This window comes from Mesocricetus auratus, unplaced genomic scaffold (genome assembly GCF_017639785.1).
Source record: "Mesocricetus auratus isolate SY011 unplaced genomic scaffold, BCM_Maur_2.0 Super-Scaffold_15014, whole genome shotgun sequence".
Lineage (NCBI taxonomy): Eukaryota > Metazoa > Chordata > Mammalia > Rodentia > Cricetidae > Mesocricetus > Mesocricetus auratus.
The window spans coordinates 33,247,608-33,264,454 of NW_024429186.1; the positions used below are offsets into that span (position 1 = coordinate 33,247,608).

At 38.5% G+C, this 16,847-nt stretch overlaps 1 protein-coding gene across 7 annotated transcripts in view; it reads left to right on the forward strand.

The window, feature by feature from the left end:
- Positions 1–16,847, forward strand: part of Numb (NUMB endocytic adaptor protein) — a 108,331-nt gene that overhangs the window by 59,890 nt on the left and 31,594 nt on the right. For 5 of the 7 annotated variants that reach the window (XM_013115391.3, XM_005072697.4, XM_013115393.3 and 2 more), the window contains 3 exons: positions 1,027–1,167; positions 9,740–9,814; positions 16,679–16,711. In XM_013115391.3, coding sequence (XP_012970845.1) covers positions 1,042–1,167; positions 9,740–9,814; positions 16,679–16,711 — 234 coding nt within the window. In that variant the 5' untranslated portion in view covers positions 1,027–1,041. The remainder of the gene's footprint in view (positions 1–1,026; positions 1,168–9,739; positions 9,815–16,678; positions 16,712–16,847) is intronic. The other 2 variants (XM_013115394.3, XM_013115396.3) reach the window with 1 other exon arrangement.

The window sequence follows — 16,847 nt, forward strand, 5'->3', positions numbered from 1 at the left end:
CTAGATATTGACCAGAACCTCAGGCATGCATCGTTTATTAATCATGAGTACTTGTTGAACAGCATTCATTCAGTAAGTGTGTGTGAGTAAGTATGTAAGTATATACTCCTCTGCCTACCAGCTCCAGGAAGCCAGGCAGTAAACAGGGAACATGATAGAATCCTGTCCTTGCAGAGCTTATATCCCAGTGGAAATAGATAGCAACGTAAACAAAAGATATCACTAAGAAAAGGCAGGGCTTGGGGAGGTAGCTTTTGCCTGTGGATTCCATCCCTGTCAGGAGGTGTGAGAAGTGAGCAGAAAGAATAAAATAAGAAAAGATAAAAGTGACTAAGGGCTCAAAGGCAGAGTGCTTGCCTGCTATGTACAAGGCTGTGGTTTCAATCCCTTGCCCTGCAAACAACATGGGGAGGCATTTCTGTTCACTCAAGCAGCGTGAGCTATCTTGGCTATTGTCTAATATTCTTCAAATCAGGAATACTAGTGTCTTTCTCTTGTCTGCCAGTAGTATAACTACAAATAAAGGGGGTAGGATAGAATATGTGAATGAATGAACGAATGAATGAATGAATGGTAGAACAAGGGGCAGGGAAGAGATACTAAAGAGGTAAAATCAGTAAATAAGACCACAGAAAAAAAGAATGGGGAGTTGGGCCTGTAGCTCAGTTAGCAAAATGTGTGCTTAGCATGCACAAAATCTTAGGTTCAGTCCTTAGCACCACATAAACTGAGGCACAGTGGTACACTCCTGTAATCCCAGCAGTTGGAAGGTGGCAGAGGCATCAGAAGTTCTGAGTCACCCTTGTTGGGGGGCATTTGTGATTGGAGGGGATTGTAGTTGTCTTTAAAACGATGGTTCTATTTAAACTTACCATTACTCTAAGAGGATTGCACTAATAGCTCCTTTTACCTTAAGCCATACCATCACATGGGACTTGAGGGTTTGGGGTGGGTTTTGTACTAAGATGGTGATCCAAAGTTTATTTAAGAAGATAACTGTTTGACACTTCTTTACTCTGTCTGCAGGTTGTAAAAGTTAACATGAACAAACTACGGCAGAGTTTTAGGAGAAAGAAAGATGTTTATGTCCCAGAGGCCAGTCGTCCACATCAGTGGCAGACAGATGAAGAAGGAGTCCGAACTGGAAAGTGTAGCTTCCCAGTTAAGGTAAAAATCAAATCTCTGTGATTCTCTATGATAGCTTGTATGATGTCAAATCCCATGAATCAGGGCAGTTGAAAGTCTTCAAAAATTAATCACTCCATATTCTGCTTTAGTAATGGAATTAAATAAGAAAAATATATTGCAATTAATGGTTTTCCTTTTGTATTTAAATAAAAATTTCTGGCTGGGTGGTAGTGGTACATGCCTTAATCCCAGCACTCAGGAAGTCCCAGCATGATCTACATAGTGAATTCCAGGACAGCCAGGGCTACACAAAGAAACCCTGTCTCAAGAGCCAAAAAAGAATTATTGTCAATTAATAATAATGTAATAATAATAATTTCTGCTACATAACCTGGAATTAGTACAAATAAGAACACTTAATTTGTGGCTTGGGAAGTAGTGGGAACTGAACCTAGGTTGTTGCGTGTGCTAGGCAAGTACTCTAACACTGAGGTACATCCCCGGTCCTCTTACATATTTGAGACAGGATCTCACTAAATTGCCCAAGCTGTCCTTGAGTTTTTACCCTGTAGCCTTGAACTTAGGGTCCTCCTGCCTCAGCCTCCCAAGTAGATGAGATTTACCTAGAAACCTGCACAATCATGTCTGGCCAGATAAGATCACTTCTAATGAGAATACAAATCCTGAAACATTTGAAGGTCCTCAGATATCAAGAATTAAATTATTTTCAATGGGATATGTTTAACAAATAAGGAAACAAGGGGGTTACAGTTGTTTTCAACACTACCTAAAAAGAAAAAAAAAATCAAAAGAAGCAAAAGCATTTCTCCTCACTCCCAGTGAGGGCTTCTCCAGTAATAATGTTGTAATTTATTTGCCTAATATAATTTTCTATCCAGTTGCAATTTATTCACTTTTATCATGATTTAGCCTGCATTCTTCTCTGTCTTTATTTGTAAACTTTTTCACCCAGCCTTTGTGATTAGATTACTTTTAGTTCTACTCTTGGTTTCTTGTACTTATAATTTCTTGTTCCATTAATGCTAAATGATTTATCTTGCTATTCCATCATAAAAAATAAAATCACTTTGTCTTATTTTCAAATTTATGTCAGCTGTTTTTATTTCATTTTCTTCACATACTAGTAGGTCACTAATGTTTACATTCTCTCCCATAGACATTAATTAAATCTCCAGTATCTTTTGCTTTTTCTAAAAGTGTTCATTAAGAGGCATTACATTTAATGTAAATCGGGATTTACTACAGTTTCTTCCCTTAGGAGCCATTGGTTTGTTGATATGTTTAACCGATAATTGCTGAATGTCTGCTATCTAGAACAGATAGTGTTCTAGGTGCTAGGTATGCAATGAACAACACAGACAAAATCTCTGCACAGTGTCTTCATGGTAGTGTATGCTAGAGAGTCCGCAAACAGAGTATCTGATATGCCGGAAAGGAATTGTGTGTGAAGGTAATAAATGAGGGGAGATACATTTTAAAATATGGTTATGGGAGTCCTCATTAGAGGGAAAATGTCGTTTGAGAAAATACCCAAAGAAATTGAGACCATAAGCCTGGCAGGTATCTAAAGAAACAGACTTAGACGAGGGAGCGCCAAGTGGAATGACTCTTCAGCAGGAGATGCCTGGCATAGTAAGAGGCACAGGGAACACCATTGTGTGCAGAACCAGAGAAGCAGGTAGCCATCAGCGCGGGTAAGTAGAAAGTAGATTGTGTAGTTTAGTACTTCCAAGTAATACCACACCTACCAGCTGCATTCTTTGATACAAATTCAGACTACTTATAAATTCTGAATTAGTTTACATACTTCCATACTTGTACTTCATTATATAAAGAAGAAATAAATTTTGCTAAAATTATATCTAACATGTACAGTCTTCCCTTGATTGAAATAACAGTTACATTTGTCAAAAGTCACTTTATGTATGTATGTTTAAAAAGGAATTTAAATCTAATAAAAGAGAGCTCTGAGTAAGTTTTTTCTGTATTATAAGTGTCTGATAGTAGATGTGTTGCCATTCTTGGACCCTTGTCTACTAGCTAGAAATAACTTTCCCATTCATTATTACTACACATGCCCTCATTACAGTCTCTAAACACTCCACCGAAAAGTCTGCAGTTGGGGAATATTGAGTTCTGCTACACAGCTCATGGCTAGCCTCAATTCATGACTCTCCTGCCTCACTCTCTTGAGTGCTTTACTACCAGCATGCCCAGCTCCATTTTAAGGATTTTGAAACTTACAACTTTGATACTATTTTCTGTACATTTGCATACTACACTTGATATATAAATAGTATCTTCCATATATGCAAGATGAAATTCTTCATGGCTTGTTACAAATGAGTAGTATTATGATGCTTTTAGCTGCTGCTGGGAAGTACTCCCTGTGTGGTCTCTCACATCAGGCTCTGTGTTTCTTCTCATGGAAACATTACCAAAGTGGGGGCAGAGGATCTAATTTTTAATTTTTTTCAAAAAGGGGGAAAATGATTTAATTCAAGAAGAATGCAATTTCATGTAGTTTTTCCAGTGTACATTTTTATGAATAAAAGTCCCTTACTCGGAGAGTTTGGAAACAGCGTAAACAAAAGAAGTTCCAGTGTCAAATATTTTAGCCATTAAAGCATAAGTCAGCTGCAGTTTCTCAGTGAGATAGTGCCTCAGAGAAGAAAAGAGACCTTTGAAATGATGTTTATTTCAGTGAACATGTTCTTCTCGGTCTACTGAGACTCAGGGCTGATTCCCATTTTCATATTTCTAAACAGATAATGCCACTAATATAAATTATTTTTGTTTTTTGCTTTCTATCAAGTTTTCTTTCTTTGTTATTGTTGGCATGTGGCCAGTTGAATTGATTGAGTTACATGGTAGAATGAAAATGATTAGAAAATCTTGTATTCATTTCTAGAATCTAAAGGTAACTCATATAAAAGCCTATTGACATTTTATTCTTTAAAATGAAAACATGTTGAATAACCTACAATATTAGAAATTAGCCCTAATAAAAAGAAAATACAAGTGTGTATGTGCATATATAGGAACACATGCACCAGCACAAGTACGATATGTAATATATTCATATATATTAGAGATAAGAATGTGGGGAGATGCTACCACAGACCCAAAGAATTTAAATTACATAAGCATTTTGTAACTTATGCTGATGATTAAGATTAAAGTAGAAAATAAAAGTTGAATAGGCCTTAATCATGAGTAAAATGAAAAAGCTGTTTGTTTTTTATTTTTTTGTGCTGTTTTGGGGAATTGGGGGAGTTTTTCTGTGTAATCTTGGCTACCCTAGAACTTGCTCTGTAAACCAGGCTGGCCTTGAACTCACAGAGATCTGCCTGCTTCTGCCTCCAGAGAACTAGGATTAAAGGCATGCATTGCTACCACCCAGCAAGAAAGCTGTTTTTAAAAATGATAATTTCTCTAAGTGACTGAGTAGAGATGGTCTTATGGACCAGTGTTTCCAAACCCTGTAAGAATTATTTCCATTGTATTTAAGCATATTGAAATAAATAGAAAACATGAACAGTTTTATAGATTGATAGAATTAATAAAATACTTAATACAGCCTAGTAGAGATATCACAGAAGCAGCCGGGTGGTGGTGGTGGTGGTGGTGGTGGTGGTGGTGGTGGTGGTGGTGGTGGTGGTGGTGGTGGTGGTGGTGGTGGTGGTGGTGCAGGCCTTTATTCCGGTACTCTAGAGGCAGAAACAGAGTTCCCAGACAGGCTCCAAAGCTACAAAGAAACCCTGTCTCAAAAAAAAAAAAAACAAAAAAACAAAAAAAACCAACAACAACAACAGATCACTGAAGCAAAAAAGAAACTATAGAGTAGTTAGACCTTGTTTTCTTTTTGTTTTTTGTTTGTTTGGTTGGTTGGTTTGATTTTTTACAACACGGTTTCTCTGTGCGATATACTTGGCTGTCCTGAAGCTTGATTTGTAGACCAGGTTGGCCTTGTACTTACAGAGAGCCACCTGCCTCTGCCTCCCAAGTCCTGGGATTAAAAGTCTATGTCACCATTGCCCAGTTTAGACTTTGTAAATAAACATGAAAACTAGGCACAAAAATAGTAAAATGGGATCTAAAACTATGTGGACATCCAAAGAACAGTTAACAAGAATTCACAAAGAGGAGCCAGGCATGGTGGTGCATGCCTGTACCTTTAGTACTTGGGAAGCAGAGGCAAGAGGACTAGAAACTGAATCGTGATCCAGCATGAGCTAAATAGTCCTGTCCTGTCTCAAAAATAAATAAATCTTTGTGCATCAAAGGACTTTAAGAGAGTGAATTCACAGAAGAAAACGTTGTGAAATCATTTATCTTATAAACATTTGATATCCAGTATGTGCAGGGAATTCTTTAAAGATATGTAACCTAACAAAGAAGTACACAAGAAGAAAATATTGAAATTCTCCAAAGAAAGTATACAGTGAATAATTTATACCAGGGAATTGGAATAATTAACATTCTAGACATTAAGGGCATGCAAATCAAAACCAGTGAACTAGGTATGGTTGTGCGGGAGTATTACCACAATTTAGAAGCCAGCAGAGCTACATAGTGAGGCAAGCTAAAGCTAACCTGGGATATGCAGCAAAACCATGTACCAAAACAACATCAAATGTGGTCTGGAGAGATGGCTCAGTATTAAGAGCACTGACTGCTCTTCCAAAGGTCCCGAGTTCAATTCCTGGAAACCCACATGGTGGCTCACAGCCATCTATAATGAGATCTGGTACCCTCTTCTGGCCTGCAGGCTCACTTACAGGCAGGACACTATATAATAAGTAAATCTTGGAAAAAAAAGGAAACAAAAAATTTTAACAATGAGATACAACTTCATATCTATTAGGGTGGCCACAATTTAAAACAAAAACGAGAAAAAGGCAATTTCTGTGGACGTGGAAAAATGAAAAGCCATATATCACTATTGGTAACGCATAGTAATGTGAGTGTAGAAAACAGTTGTCACTTCCTTAATATTCCTTTAAAAAAAAATACCCTGGCAGTTCCACTCCTCGGCAGATACCTAGAGGAATGAAAGCAAGAATTCCTACAGATCTGTACATCTCAGTGTTCACTGTAGCTGTATCCACAGTAACCAAAGGGAAGAAACAAGCCAGGGGTTGATTGTCATGATGCACACCATGGCATATTATTTACACTGAGAGGAAAGTAGGACTACACGATGGATTTTTACAAGTTTTTACCGCTACTATGTGTGCTCATATGCATGCCTGTGTACACGCTTCCTGCCACTGTACAGTCACCAGGTCACCATGTGAGTCCCAGGAATCAAAACCAGATCTCTAGGCTTGGCTGTGTGTTATCCACTGAGCCATCTTGCTGGCCCCTGAATTGCACTCTTAAAAAACTGCCAAAATGGGTCTGGAGAGATCACTCAGTGGTTAAGAGCACTTGCTCTTGAGATGACTCAGGTTCAGCTGTCAACACCCAAATATCAGCTTACAACCATGTATAGCTCCAGTTCCGGAGTATCCGGTATCCTCTTCTGACCTCTGTGGTCACTGGGCATGCAAATGGTGTACATTTAGGCAAACACTCATGCAAAAAAAATTTTAATCTTTTAAGAAATTTGCTTAAATTGTTAAAGTGAATGAGATAAGACTTGATGGTTAAGAACACTTGCAACTCTCACAGAAGACCTAGGTTCAGTTCACAGCACCCACCCAGTTGTAGCAGATTTAGTGGCCTTTTCTGGCTACTGACATGCTGTGGTAAAGGTATATATAACATACAAGGAAAACATGAATATACATAAGATAAAAAACAACCTCTTTTTTATTGTGATAATGGGCCAGGCATGGCCCATACATGTAATCTCAGCACTTGAGAGGCTGAGGTATGAAGAACATGAGTTTGAGGCCCCCTGCACTACATAAGAGGTATGGCCTAGGTCACAGGACAAGAAAGACAATATCTTAAACGCATTAGGAATAAACAAAAACAACAAAACAGAGAAGAAGGGAAAAAAGACAAGCCACAAATGCAAATCACATCTTCAAAGACCCTTGAACTTCAAGCATACAAAAGAATTCTCTGAACCCGATAGGAAAGCTAAGCATGGTGATCCATGCCTATTATTTCTAGCACTTGAAAGGCAGAGACAAGAGGATCTGTGACTCTAAAGTAAAATTCTGTCTCAAGAAAGAAAGAAACAGATTTTTAAAAAAAGGATAGGAAAGAAACAAATCAAACCAGTATTGATCAAATGCAATGTGGCTAAGCATAAACATGCTTAATACTATTAGTCACTAGGGATATGATGTTCAAACAGCCAGTATCCTAGTATGATGGCACATAACCTTTAATGCCAACACTCAGGAATCGGGCAGATAAGTGTCTTGAGTTTGAGGCCATCCTGGCAAGTTGCAAACAAGCCAAGGCTACATAGTGGGATCCTGTCCCCAAAACAAACAAAATACTACAGAATAATCCACTGTATGTTTGCTAGAATGGCCTTCTAGAGAAACAGACACTACCAGTTAATGGTCAAAACGTAGAACTCTAGAAAGGCTCTAGCATGGTACAGACATCTTAGGAAAGAAGGTAACTGTTTCTAATAAAGCCAGACATATGACTACTACCTGACCTAGCAATATGCTCCTCAGATTCAGATAAAAACGAAAGTCTTACTATGTTTTCATATCAGGGTCAGGGCATCTGGTTTCTCATCACTAAGTGTGATGCTGGGTATAAAGTTCAGTTAGAGGTTATCATCTTCGTTCTCCTACTGATCAATCTAGTGTGGTTTCTTACTAAGTTTAAAGTTTTAAATTTGGATACATATATACACGTATATATATACATATATATATTCTAATTTTTGTTGTTGAGACCTTCCCTTTTGTGTTTATTTCAAGACAGTTCACCATTGTTCCTTGAACGTCTTTATAATAACTGCTTTTAACATCTGTGTGTTTGTAACGTGAGTTATTTTTCCCCAGAGATGAATTAAGTTCATAATTTTGCTATATGCCAGCTGAATATTGTAAGATCCTGGGGCGTGTTTGATTTGTTTGAGGGGTGTGCCTGGGGATATAACTTAGTTGGTAGATCACTTGCCCAGCATGGATGAGGCCCCAGGTTCAGTCCCAGCACCGTATAAAATGGGTATAGGAGCACATACTTGTAATCCTAGCACTTGAAAGATAAAAGCAGGAGGATTGTAAGTTAAAAGTCATCCTGGGCTACATAGGAAGTTTGATGCTAGCCTGTGCTATAGGTGACCTGTTTGTAAGTAACTATGTTTTGTATCCCATATCTAAAAGTGCTTGGGACTAGAAGTGTTTTTCAGATCTTTTTTAAAACTTTGGACTGTTTGCATATATCCATAGTAACATATCGTAGATAGGGCTCAAGTCTGAATGTAAATATTTATGCTTCATATATGCCTTATACATATATCCTAAAGGTAAATTATATGTAATATTTTTAGCATATCTGATTTACCACCTGAGACCATGTGTGGACTTTGCTACTATCTATATCATAATGGAATCTCATGTCTATACTCAGAAAGTTCCATATTTTGGAGGACTTTGAATTTTTTTACTTAGATATGAGAATTGTATCTGTCTAGTTTTCAAAGCCCGTATAAATATGTGGTGTGTACACTATCCATTGGTGGTGAGTATGAGAACTGGGAAATGCTCTCTCTGTCTATTGGTTCAGTCTGAAATACCAGTTATAGAATCAGGTCCTTACCTGTGCAGTCCAAGTTTAGCCCAGGACTTCAGTTTCCCAAGCTTTTGTACTCTTCCTAGCTTTTTGCTTCTTGATGTCTCCTGTAAGCACCCTCACTAGAAGAAGACGCCCTGAACTCAAGGTGCTTTCAGTTTCGCTGCTTCTGCTGCTCTGTAGTCCACATTACCAGTAGGCTTCCCGCAGCTCCCGGCCTTTCTCTGAGTGTAGGAGCTTCCCTTCCTGGTCCTTTCATCACAACTAGAGTGCTTTTTACCAGAAAGTCCTTCTCAAACTCTGCATGTGTGTGTGTGTGTGTGTGTGTGTGTGTGTGTGTGTGTGTGTGTGTGTGTCTGTGTGTCTGTGTGTCTGTGTCTCCATGTGAGCACATGCATGCCATGATGCATGTGTAGAGGTCAGAGGACAGTTTGAGGATTGGTCTCCTTCCTCCATTTGGGATCTAGGGATTGACCTCAGGTTGTCAAGTTTGTTAGCAAGCACCTTATCAGCTGAGCCATCTTGCTGGTCATACTTTACATGCTAGGTGTACATATTTTGTCTTAGGATCGTTACATGTGGAGATAGAGGAATTATATCTCACTCAGGTTATTATGCACTTGAATCCATAGATTCAGATAACATTTAGTGACTGTCATATGCTTTTTCATTTATTCTCCTAATAATTCTGAAATACTCTAAATTTCATTCCTATGAAAACACTTAAGTGAATAAAATAAGATTACCTTCACTTTTCTACAAAGCTGTGAGTTTCTTGATACAGGTCTTTAATTTTCCGTCACCTGCTATCTACTAGATAAATAGCTTCTCAATAAACATCAACAGAACTAATTCCTTTCCCTTCTCTCCACAGTACCTTGGCCACGTAGAAGTTGACGAGTCAAGAGGAATGCACATCTGTGAAGATGCTGTAAAAAGACTGAAAGCTGTATGTATTTGGTGGTTGCTAATATTGATCTGTGTGCTGTCAGTATTTTCTCACAAGATTGTGCTCATTGCATTTTAGCCACCCAGCATCCAGTAAGAACAGTGTGTTCTCTCACAGCAAAAGATGTGAGCTTACTAAAAAAGAGATCATCTCATGTTCTCTGTTCCAAAGTACTGATTATAAAGACCAACTCCTGCATCATCCAAATTATGCTTTTCACTTATTATGGCCCAAAAACAAGCAGCATGGAATCTGATAGAGAATAATATTCTAAAACCAGCCCAGAAATGTTACATTCAACAAGTTAATTGTGATACCTGGATGATAACACTGTTAGGTTTATTTAAATCTTTAAGAAAGCTTTCCAGGGACAAGAGTAGAAAATGCCTGAGTGATGCCTGGGGAAGAACTTCTCATAATCTTGACTGCCACATCTTTCTGTGTCCCTCTGACAGTCTTTCTCTTTCTTTTGCATAAACTTGAAATACATAACTCCTTTTCAAGATGTTTTCCTTACCTGTTACACCGTAGAATACATGCTGCGTTCATGCTTGTGTATATAATAAGGGAGAGAAAATATTCACAGTTGATAGAGGATCATATTGGAGTATTTTCCTATTTCAGCATGTCTTATGGCTGTCCCATAACTAACTCTCCGGCCCTGTTCACAACCTTCCTTCTCTGATGGGGAGCCTTCTGCATGTGCCTGTCCCCACACAGAGTTAAATTCATGTGACTGGCTACTAATGAGTGCTGTTTACTTAACAACCAAAGCTTTTCTGCTTTACTGACATAGTTTATGTTACCTCTTATGCATTCCCTCAGTATGAAAAAATAAAATTTAAAAATATATCCTCAGGTGTGGTGGCTCATGCCTTTAATCCCAGCACTCAGGAAGCAGCCTGGTCTGCAAAGTGAGTTCCAGGACAACTAGGACTGTTACACAGAGAAACCCTGTCTTGCAAAAAACAAAGCAAATAAAAATATAACAAAGAGGTAGATTTTACTTTGGAATCAATGCCTGACTCTGTTGTAGAAAGAAAAGTAGAGAAATAACTTACTTAATTGTAGAAAAAAAAACATAAACAACTCTGTATACAAATGGTACACATACATTCACCTATGTGTATAAAACCTTTTAATCTCAGATTTAGGTCCTTTAAATTCTTTTTTTTTTCCTTTTCTTTTTTTTATTAATTTTTTTTATTTTCCATTTTAAATTTAGATAAGAAACAAGGTTGCTTCACAAGTCAGTACGAGGTCCCTCTCCCTTTCCCTCCCCTCCTCCCGTCCCCCCCCCGTTATCCCCTCATTCCCCCAGGGAGGGTGAGGCCCTCCATGGGGGTGTCCATAGTCTGTCATTTCATATAGGGCAGGGCCTAGACCCTTCCCCAAGAGTTCAGGGTGAGAGTGCACCTCACATTGTTCTATGGGAGTCCAGAGACCGTGTGTATACTTGGGATGGGTACTGATCTGCTGTCCAAGGCTCAATAGATTATCTAGGCCTCCTCACTGACACCCAGATTCAGGGGGTCTTGATCAGTCCCATGCTGGATTCCCAGGCTGATGCCTGGGATTCAAGAGTTAACCTTTGTCTGGTCAGCTGTTTCTGGGGGTTCAACCAGCCCAGTCTTAATCCCTTTGATCATCAGTCCTCCCTCTCTGATACTGGCTTTCTTGAGTTCAGCTCAGTACTTAACCAGCCAGTAAATGAAGTTTCTGTTTCCCAGACTCTCTGGCCATAGGATTGTAGGCTGGCACTCCCCCCTTTAAATTCTTAAATGGTAGAAGTCCAGCAAGTTTCCTTGACTTCATCAATATTAAGAGGACTTATGTCTATGTTCTGTGGTCCATAAAATAAGATTGACAGATTTGCTCTCTTATGTAACGATTCTCTAATTAAATACAGAGCACGATAATTTAAGCTTTCCATTTTCATCCAAACAAGTTTAAAAGAGAAATGAAAGTATTAGATTTTTTTCTCTTATAAAATATTTCTCTAGAATGGTAAACCAGATGTTTAGTTAAGCATACTTTAAAAATAATTATATAAGACTGGGCGTTGGTGGCACACACTTTTAATCCCAGCACTCGGGAGGCAGAGGCAGGCGGATCTCTGTGAGTTCGAGGCCAGGCTGGACTGACAGCCTCCAAAACAGAGAAACCCTGTCTCGTAAAACCAAAAAAAAAAAAAAAAATAATAATAATAATAATTATTATTATTATTATATAACCCCCTTAAAGAATGTTTTTGTTTGTTTTTTCTTTCTTTTTTGAGGTAGTTTCTTTTTATAGCTCAGTATGTACCCTAAGCAAGCCTCAAGTTTCTGATCCTGGCTTGTCTCCCAAGTACTAGAACTACAGGCATGAGCCCCCATTGCAGGCTAAAGAATATTTTGTATCAGTGTATTACTAATGATGGGAGACAACAGACAAGCCAGGGAGAGGAGGAGACAAGAGACATGGTTTAGCAGTTACAGGGGCTGCTGATCTTGTAGAGACTCAGATTTAGTTCCTAGCACCCTCATGAGGTGGCCCCCAGCTGCCTATAACTCCAACTCCAGGGGCTCTAATGCCCTCTTCTGGCCTGTGTGATCACCACACACATGTGCACAAACACACAAACATACATAATTAAAAATAAAAATCTTAATTTAAAATCCTAGGAAGCAGGTTAGGTTATCCTGAAACAAAGTCTTAAAATGTACATTACTTAGGGTTATGAGACCACTGTGGAATTAGCCTTTAGAAGATCTTTTAATTCAAGGCTGGAGAGGTGGCTCAGCAGTTGAGAGCACTGGCTGTTCTTCCAGAGGACCCAGGTTCAATTCCCAGCACCTACACGGCAGCTCACAACTGTAACTCCAGTTCCAGGGGATCTGACATCCTCATACAGACATACATGCAAGCCAAACACTAAATGCATAAAATAAATGAATATTTAAAATGAAAATCTTTTAATTCAGGAACAACCAATCCTTTTCTTTTTTGGTGCTGAATAGAAACCTCACAGGGCCTCCTTGGGCCTCACAGGAGCCAAGCACTCTGCCAAGCCACACCTCTAACACTGCTATCTAGTTTTAAACTTTGGTGTCTGTCTTATTTGGGTTTTTGAGACAGTCTCAACTTCCAACACATTATCCTCCTCAGCCTCCTGGGTATGCCACTTCATCTGGATCTTAATTTTAAAAAAAAATAGAAACAGCTCTTTACTGTACAGGAAAAATATGTGTATTGTATAAATTGCAAAGGAACCCCAAGATTTATAAATGGGGATTAGAGAGATGGCTCGATGGTTAAGAGCACTGTCAGCTCTTCCAGAGTACCCATGTTTGATTTCCAGCACCCACATGGTGGTTCACAACTGTCTGTAACTCCAGTTCTAGGGGAATCTGATGCCTTCCTTCTTCTGGCCTCCAAGAGTCCCAGGCATATGTGGTACACAGACATACATGCAGACCCATGTACATAAAGTTAATTTTTAAGAAATATTTATTAAATAAAACAAGGTTTCCTCCAATTCCAGATGTAGCCAATGTTTAAATGTCTAGTTTTTATTGCTGCTGCTGTTGGGGTTTTCAGCTTTTTGGAGACATGGCCTCAAACTCTTAGTCCTCTGGCTTCTACTTCCCACATACTGGAAGTACAGGTACAAGTCACTCCATTCTGCTCAGCACCTAGTTTAAAGCTAATTTTTTTTGTTGAATAGATTTGTTTGTTTTATTTCACCTTTTACTTCTAAAACAAGATTATTGTGTTAGGACTATGACTGTTTGAGTAACATTTAATGTGTTTTTATATTCACCATAAATATGACCCTAAATTTGCATTTTAAAAATTATACTGATGTAGGGCCAGACAGTTGGTTACAACTCATAAGGCTGTAATCCCTGGCCTGGGAGCATGAAGACAAAGATCCCTGAGGCTCACTCACCAGCAGGTCTAGGTGAATCAGTGCATTCAGGGTTCTGAGGGACCCCGCCTCAAAAAGCAATATGGAACAATTGAAGAGCACATCTGCATCATCCTCTATCATATCCAGGAAACTTAGCACGGTGATATAGACTTACATTGGCAAATGTTAAAAAATCAAGTTGGATTTTGGAGTGATAGACAAACTTGTATTTGTTATGCTCAATAAACCATCACTGTTCTGTAGATAAGCTGTTTAGTGCTATACTGAAAACCTTGCAGGCATCAGGAAGACTTCAGGATATTGTCTCACGAATCCACATCTCTGATTATTTTTTTTTTGTCTTTCATATTTCTATTACATAGAGATACTAGGTACCTTTTTTTCTATGACAGTGTTCTTTTAACAGATACGCTCCAGGATCTGTAGCCTTCTGTGCCTGATTCTTATGTTGTACCAAATGCAATGTCATTAGTGTAAAGATCATAAAGTTGCTGGGTGGTGGTGGCGCACACCTATAATCCCAGCACTCAGGAGGCAGAGGCAGGCGGATCTCTGTGAGCTCGAGACCACCTTGGTCTACAAGAGCTAGTTCCAGGAATAGTCTCTAAAGCCACAGACAAACCCTGTCTCGAAAAACCAAAAATAAATAAATAAATAAATAAAGTTTCCGGAACAAGTTTTAAATAAATGGAAACAAGTTATTGGAGTGTATAAAAATAAAGAGGACTAAAGAAACAAAATACCTTTGGAAATCTGTTTGAATATCAGAGCTTTAAAATACAAATAATTATGTAGCTCACATTCCAGTTAAGCAGCAAAACAAGACTGGCATGTGATTGACCTATAAACCAAAAAATTATATTTCTAGTGGTTTTAACCTTGTGGGGAGCTGAAAATGATTTACAAGTATAGTTGAATGGAAACCCTTCCCAAAGTGGCCCCTTGTAATTTAAAATTACTTTAACTTGTATTAGAGGCCATTGGCAAAGTTGACATTCTCCAGTGAAGAAAATAGAATCAGGATATTTTTTAAAATGTGTACCTCAGACCATTTCTTACCCTCATATACATAAAGTAAAATTACTTTGAAATCATTTATTTTGTGACATAATTCACCAATTAGCTACCACAAAACTTAGATTGCATAGAATTAATTTCAGAAATGGCTATTGCCTAGTTGTGTTGCCTGTATGTTACAGGGTGGTGAATATTGTTGCTTAGTAATTATTGTATCAGTCTTTGCCTTGCTTCACTGTGGTCCAAAATGCCTTTTATTGTAGAAGGCTATTTCATTCCATTGCTTCTGAATGTCTGTCTTTCTCTGCTTTAGTTTTAGATTTGTTTCATTATATAACTAGTTCCTAGTATGTTGGGTTTTTATTCACTATTTGATATGTTTGTTTTAATATATGTTCTTATTTTAGCAGGTAAAAGAATCATAACTTGTTTTTTAAAAGAACATTAATATTCTCTAACCCATTATCTGTCTTTTATACATTTTGCATGTCACTGTTTTTCATTAACATCTGAGGTCTTTTATAAGAAAAATAAAAACTTGCATCTTTAACAAGAGCTTTTCCAAGAGCTGAATTAAATATTAACTGTCGCCCACCCCCTGGAGAGAATGGGAATCTTTCACTTGGGCTGCATCCTTGAACCCTGAGCATTACTCCTAGTCTAACAAAATTCGGTCCACCAAACTTGGCAGCAGAGGTCATTTCAATCTTGCTGTGACAGCTTCCTAGATCACATGGTTATTTTCCCAGCACTCAGAAGGCAGAGGCAGATCTATCTCTGAGTTTCAGGCCAGCCTGGTCTACATAGTGAATTCCAGGCTACTTAGTAAGACCCTGTCTCAGCAAAACAAAACAACAAATTGATGGTAGGACCATAGATTGTTATGACTTCCTTATCCTGATAGTTGATAATTATATGATTATATCAATGCAGAATTCTTTGATCTAAAAGAACTGTTAAAAACAAAACAAAAAACCCTCTGTTTCTTAAATTCCATTTGTGGCCTATTTTTTCTATGTCCCAGTATAAACATTAGCCTTAGATCCTTCATAATGGTTCATTCTGACCTGGAATAGACCCTGCTATGTCTGTGTGTTATAGAGTTGATGAACACACACACACAGACTCGCACTAATGGATGTGGACCACCTGTGGCTCAGCTCCCTGAATTAGAAGGGTGTAGCAAGAACTGTTGAGGTATGCTTCTGATTTAGCTTTATGGGTTGCCATGTTTGTGTCTTGTCAAGTTTGCTGTTCCAGGGCATTAAATTCAGAGCTAACAGCATGGGAAGCATGCTGTACTAACAAGGTGGTGGTTTGCTTTTGATCTGGGGTCTCACTATGAAGACCAGGCTGACCTGGAGCTTCTTTGCAGGCTCCTGTTTTATTTTATTTCTTTAAGAGGCAGGCTTTTACTATGATGTCAAGGTAGATCTTGAATTCCTGGGCTCAGGCAGCCTGGCCTTAGCCTCCTAAAGAGCTAAGATGATGGGCACGTGCCACCACATTTGACTACCATTGATTTTAATTAGAAAAATGTGTGTAGAACTAAGCTTCATTTGTTACTGTTATAAATTTTAAATACAAAATCATTCCCAGCTGGTATGCCCTGGTCCTTTCTCTGCTGCCAAATTTGGATGATCTTTGTTGGAAAAGTAGAGAGTCCTAAATTAAGTAGTTGCCCTGCATGAATACAGGCTCTGAACCCCTCTCTTTGCAGGGATTCTTAAGTCATAGAGTGTGTTGCCCTGCATTTTCACGCACCTTTCCTTTTCACTTCACTCCTGGTATGGATAACTCTTTAAAACTCTCACCCCCTCCCTTTCTCCCACTTTTCTTTCTCTTATTTCTGTATTGCTTAATTGATGTGAAACCCTGGGACATTTAGCCTATACAATAATAGCACTCGACTTGTCCCCCTGTTCCTCCAGGAAAGGAAGTTCTTCAAAGGCTTCTTTGGAAAAGTAAGTCTGATGCCATGATTGTGCTTATTCTGTAAGGAGTTACACCCCAGTATAGCACTGACATGCTAACAGAATAAAGCCTTGATTTCTACACAAACAGAAATAGATTTGACTGTATCTCACAACTAATGAATTA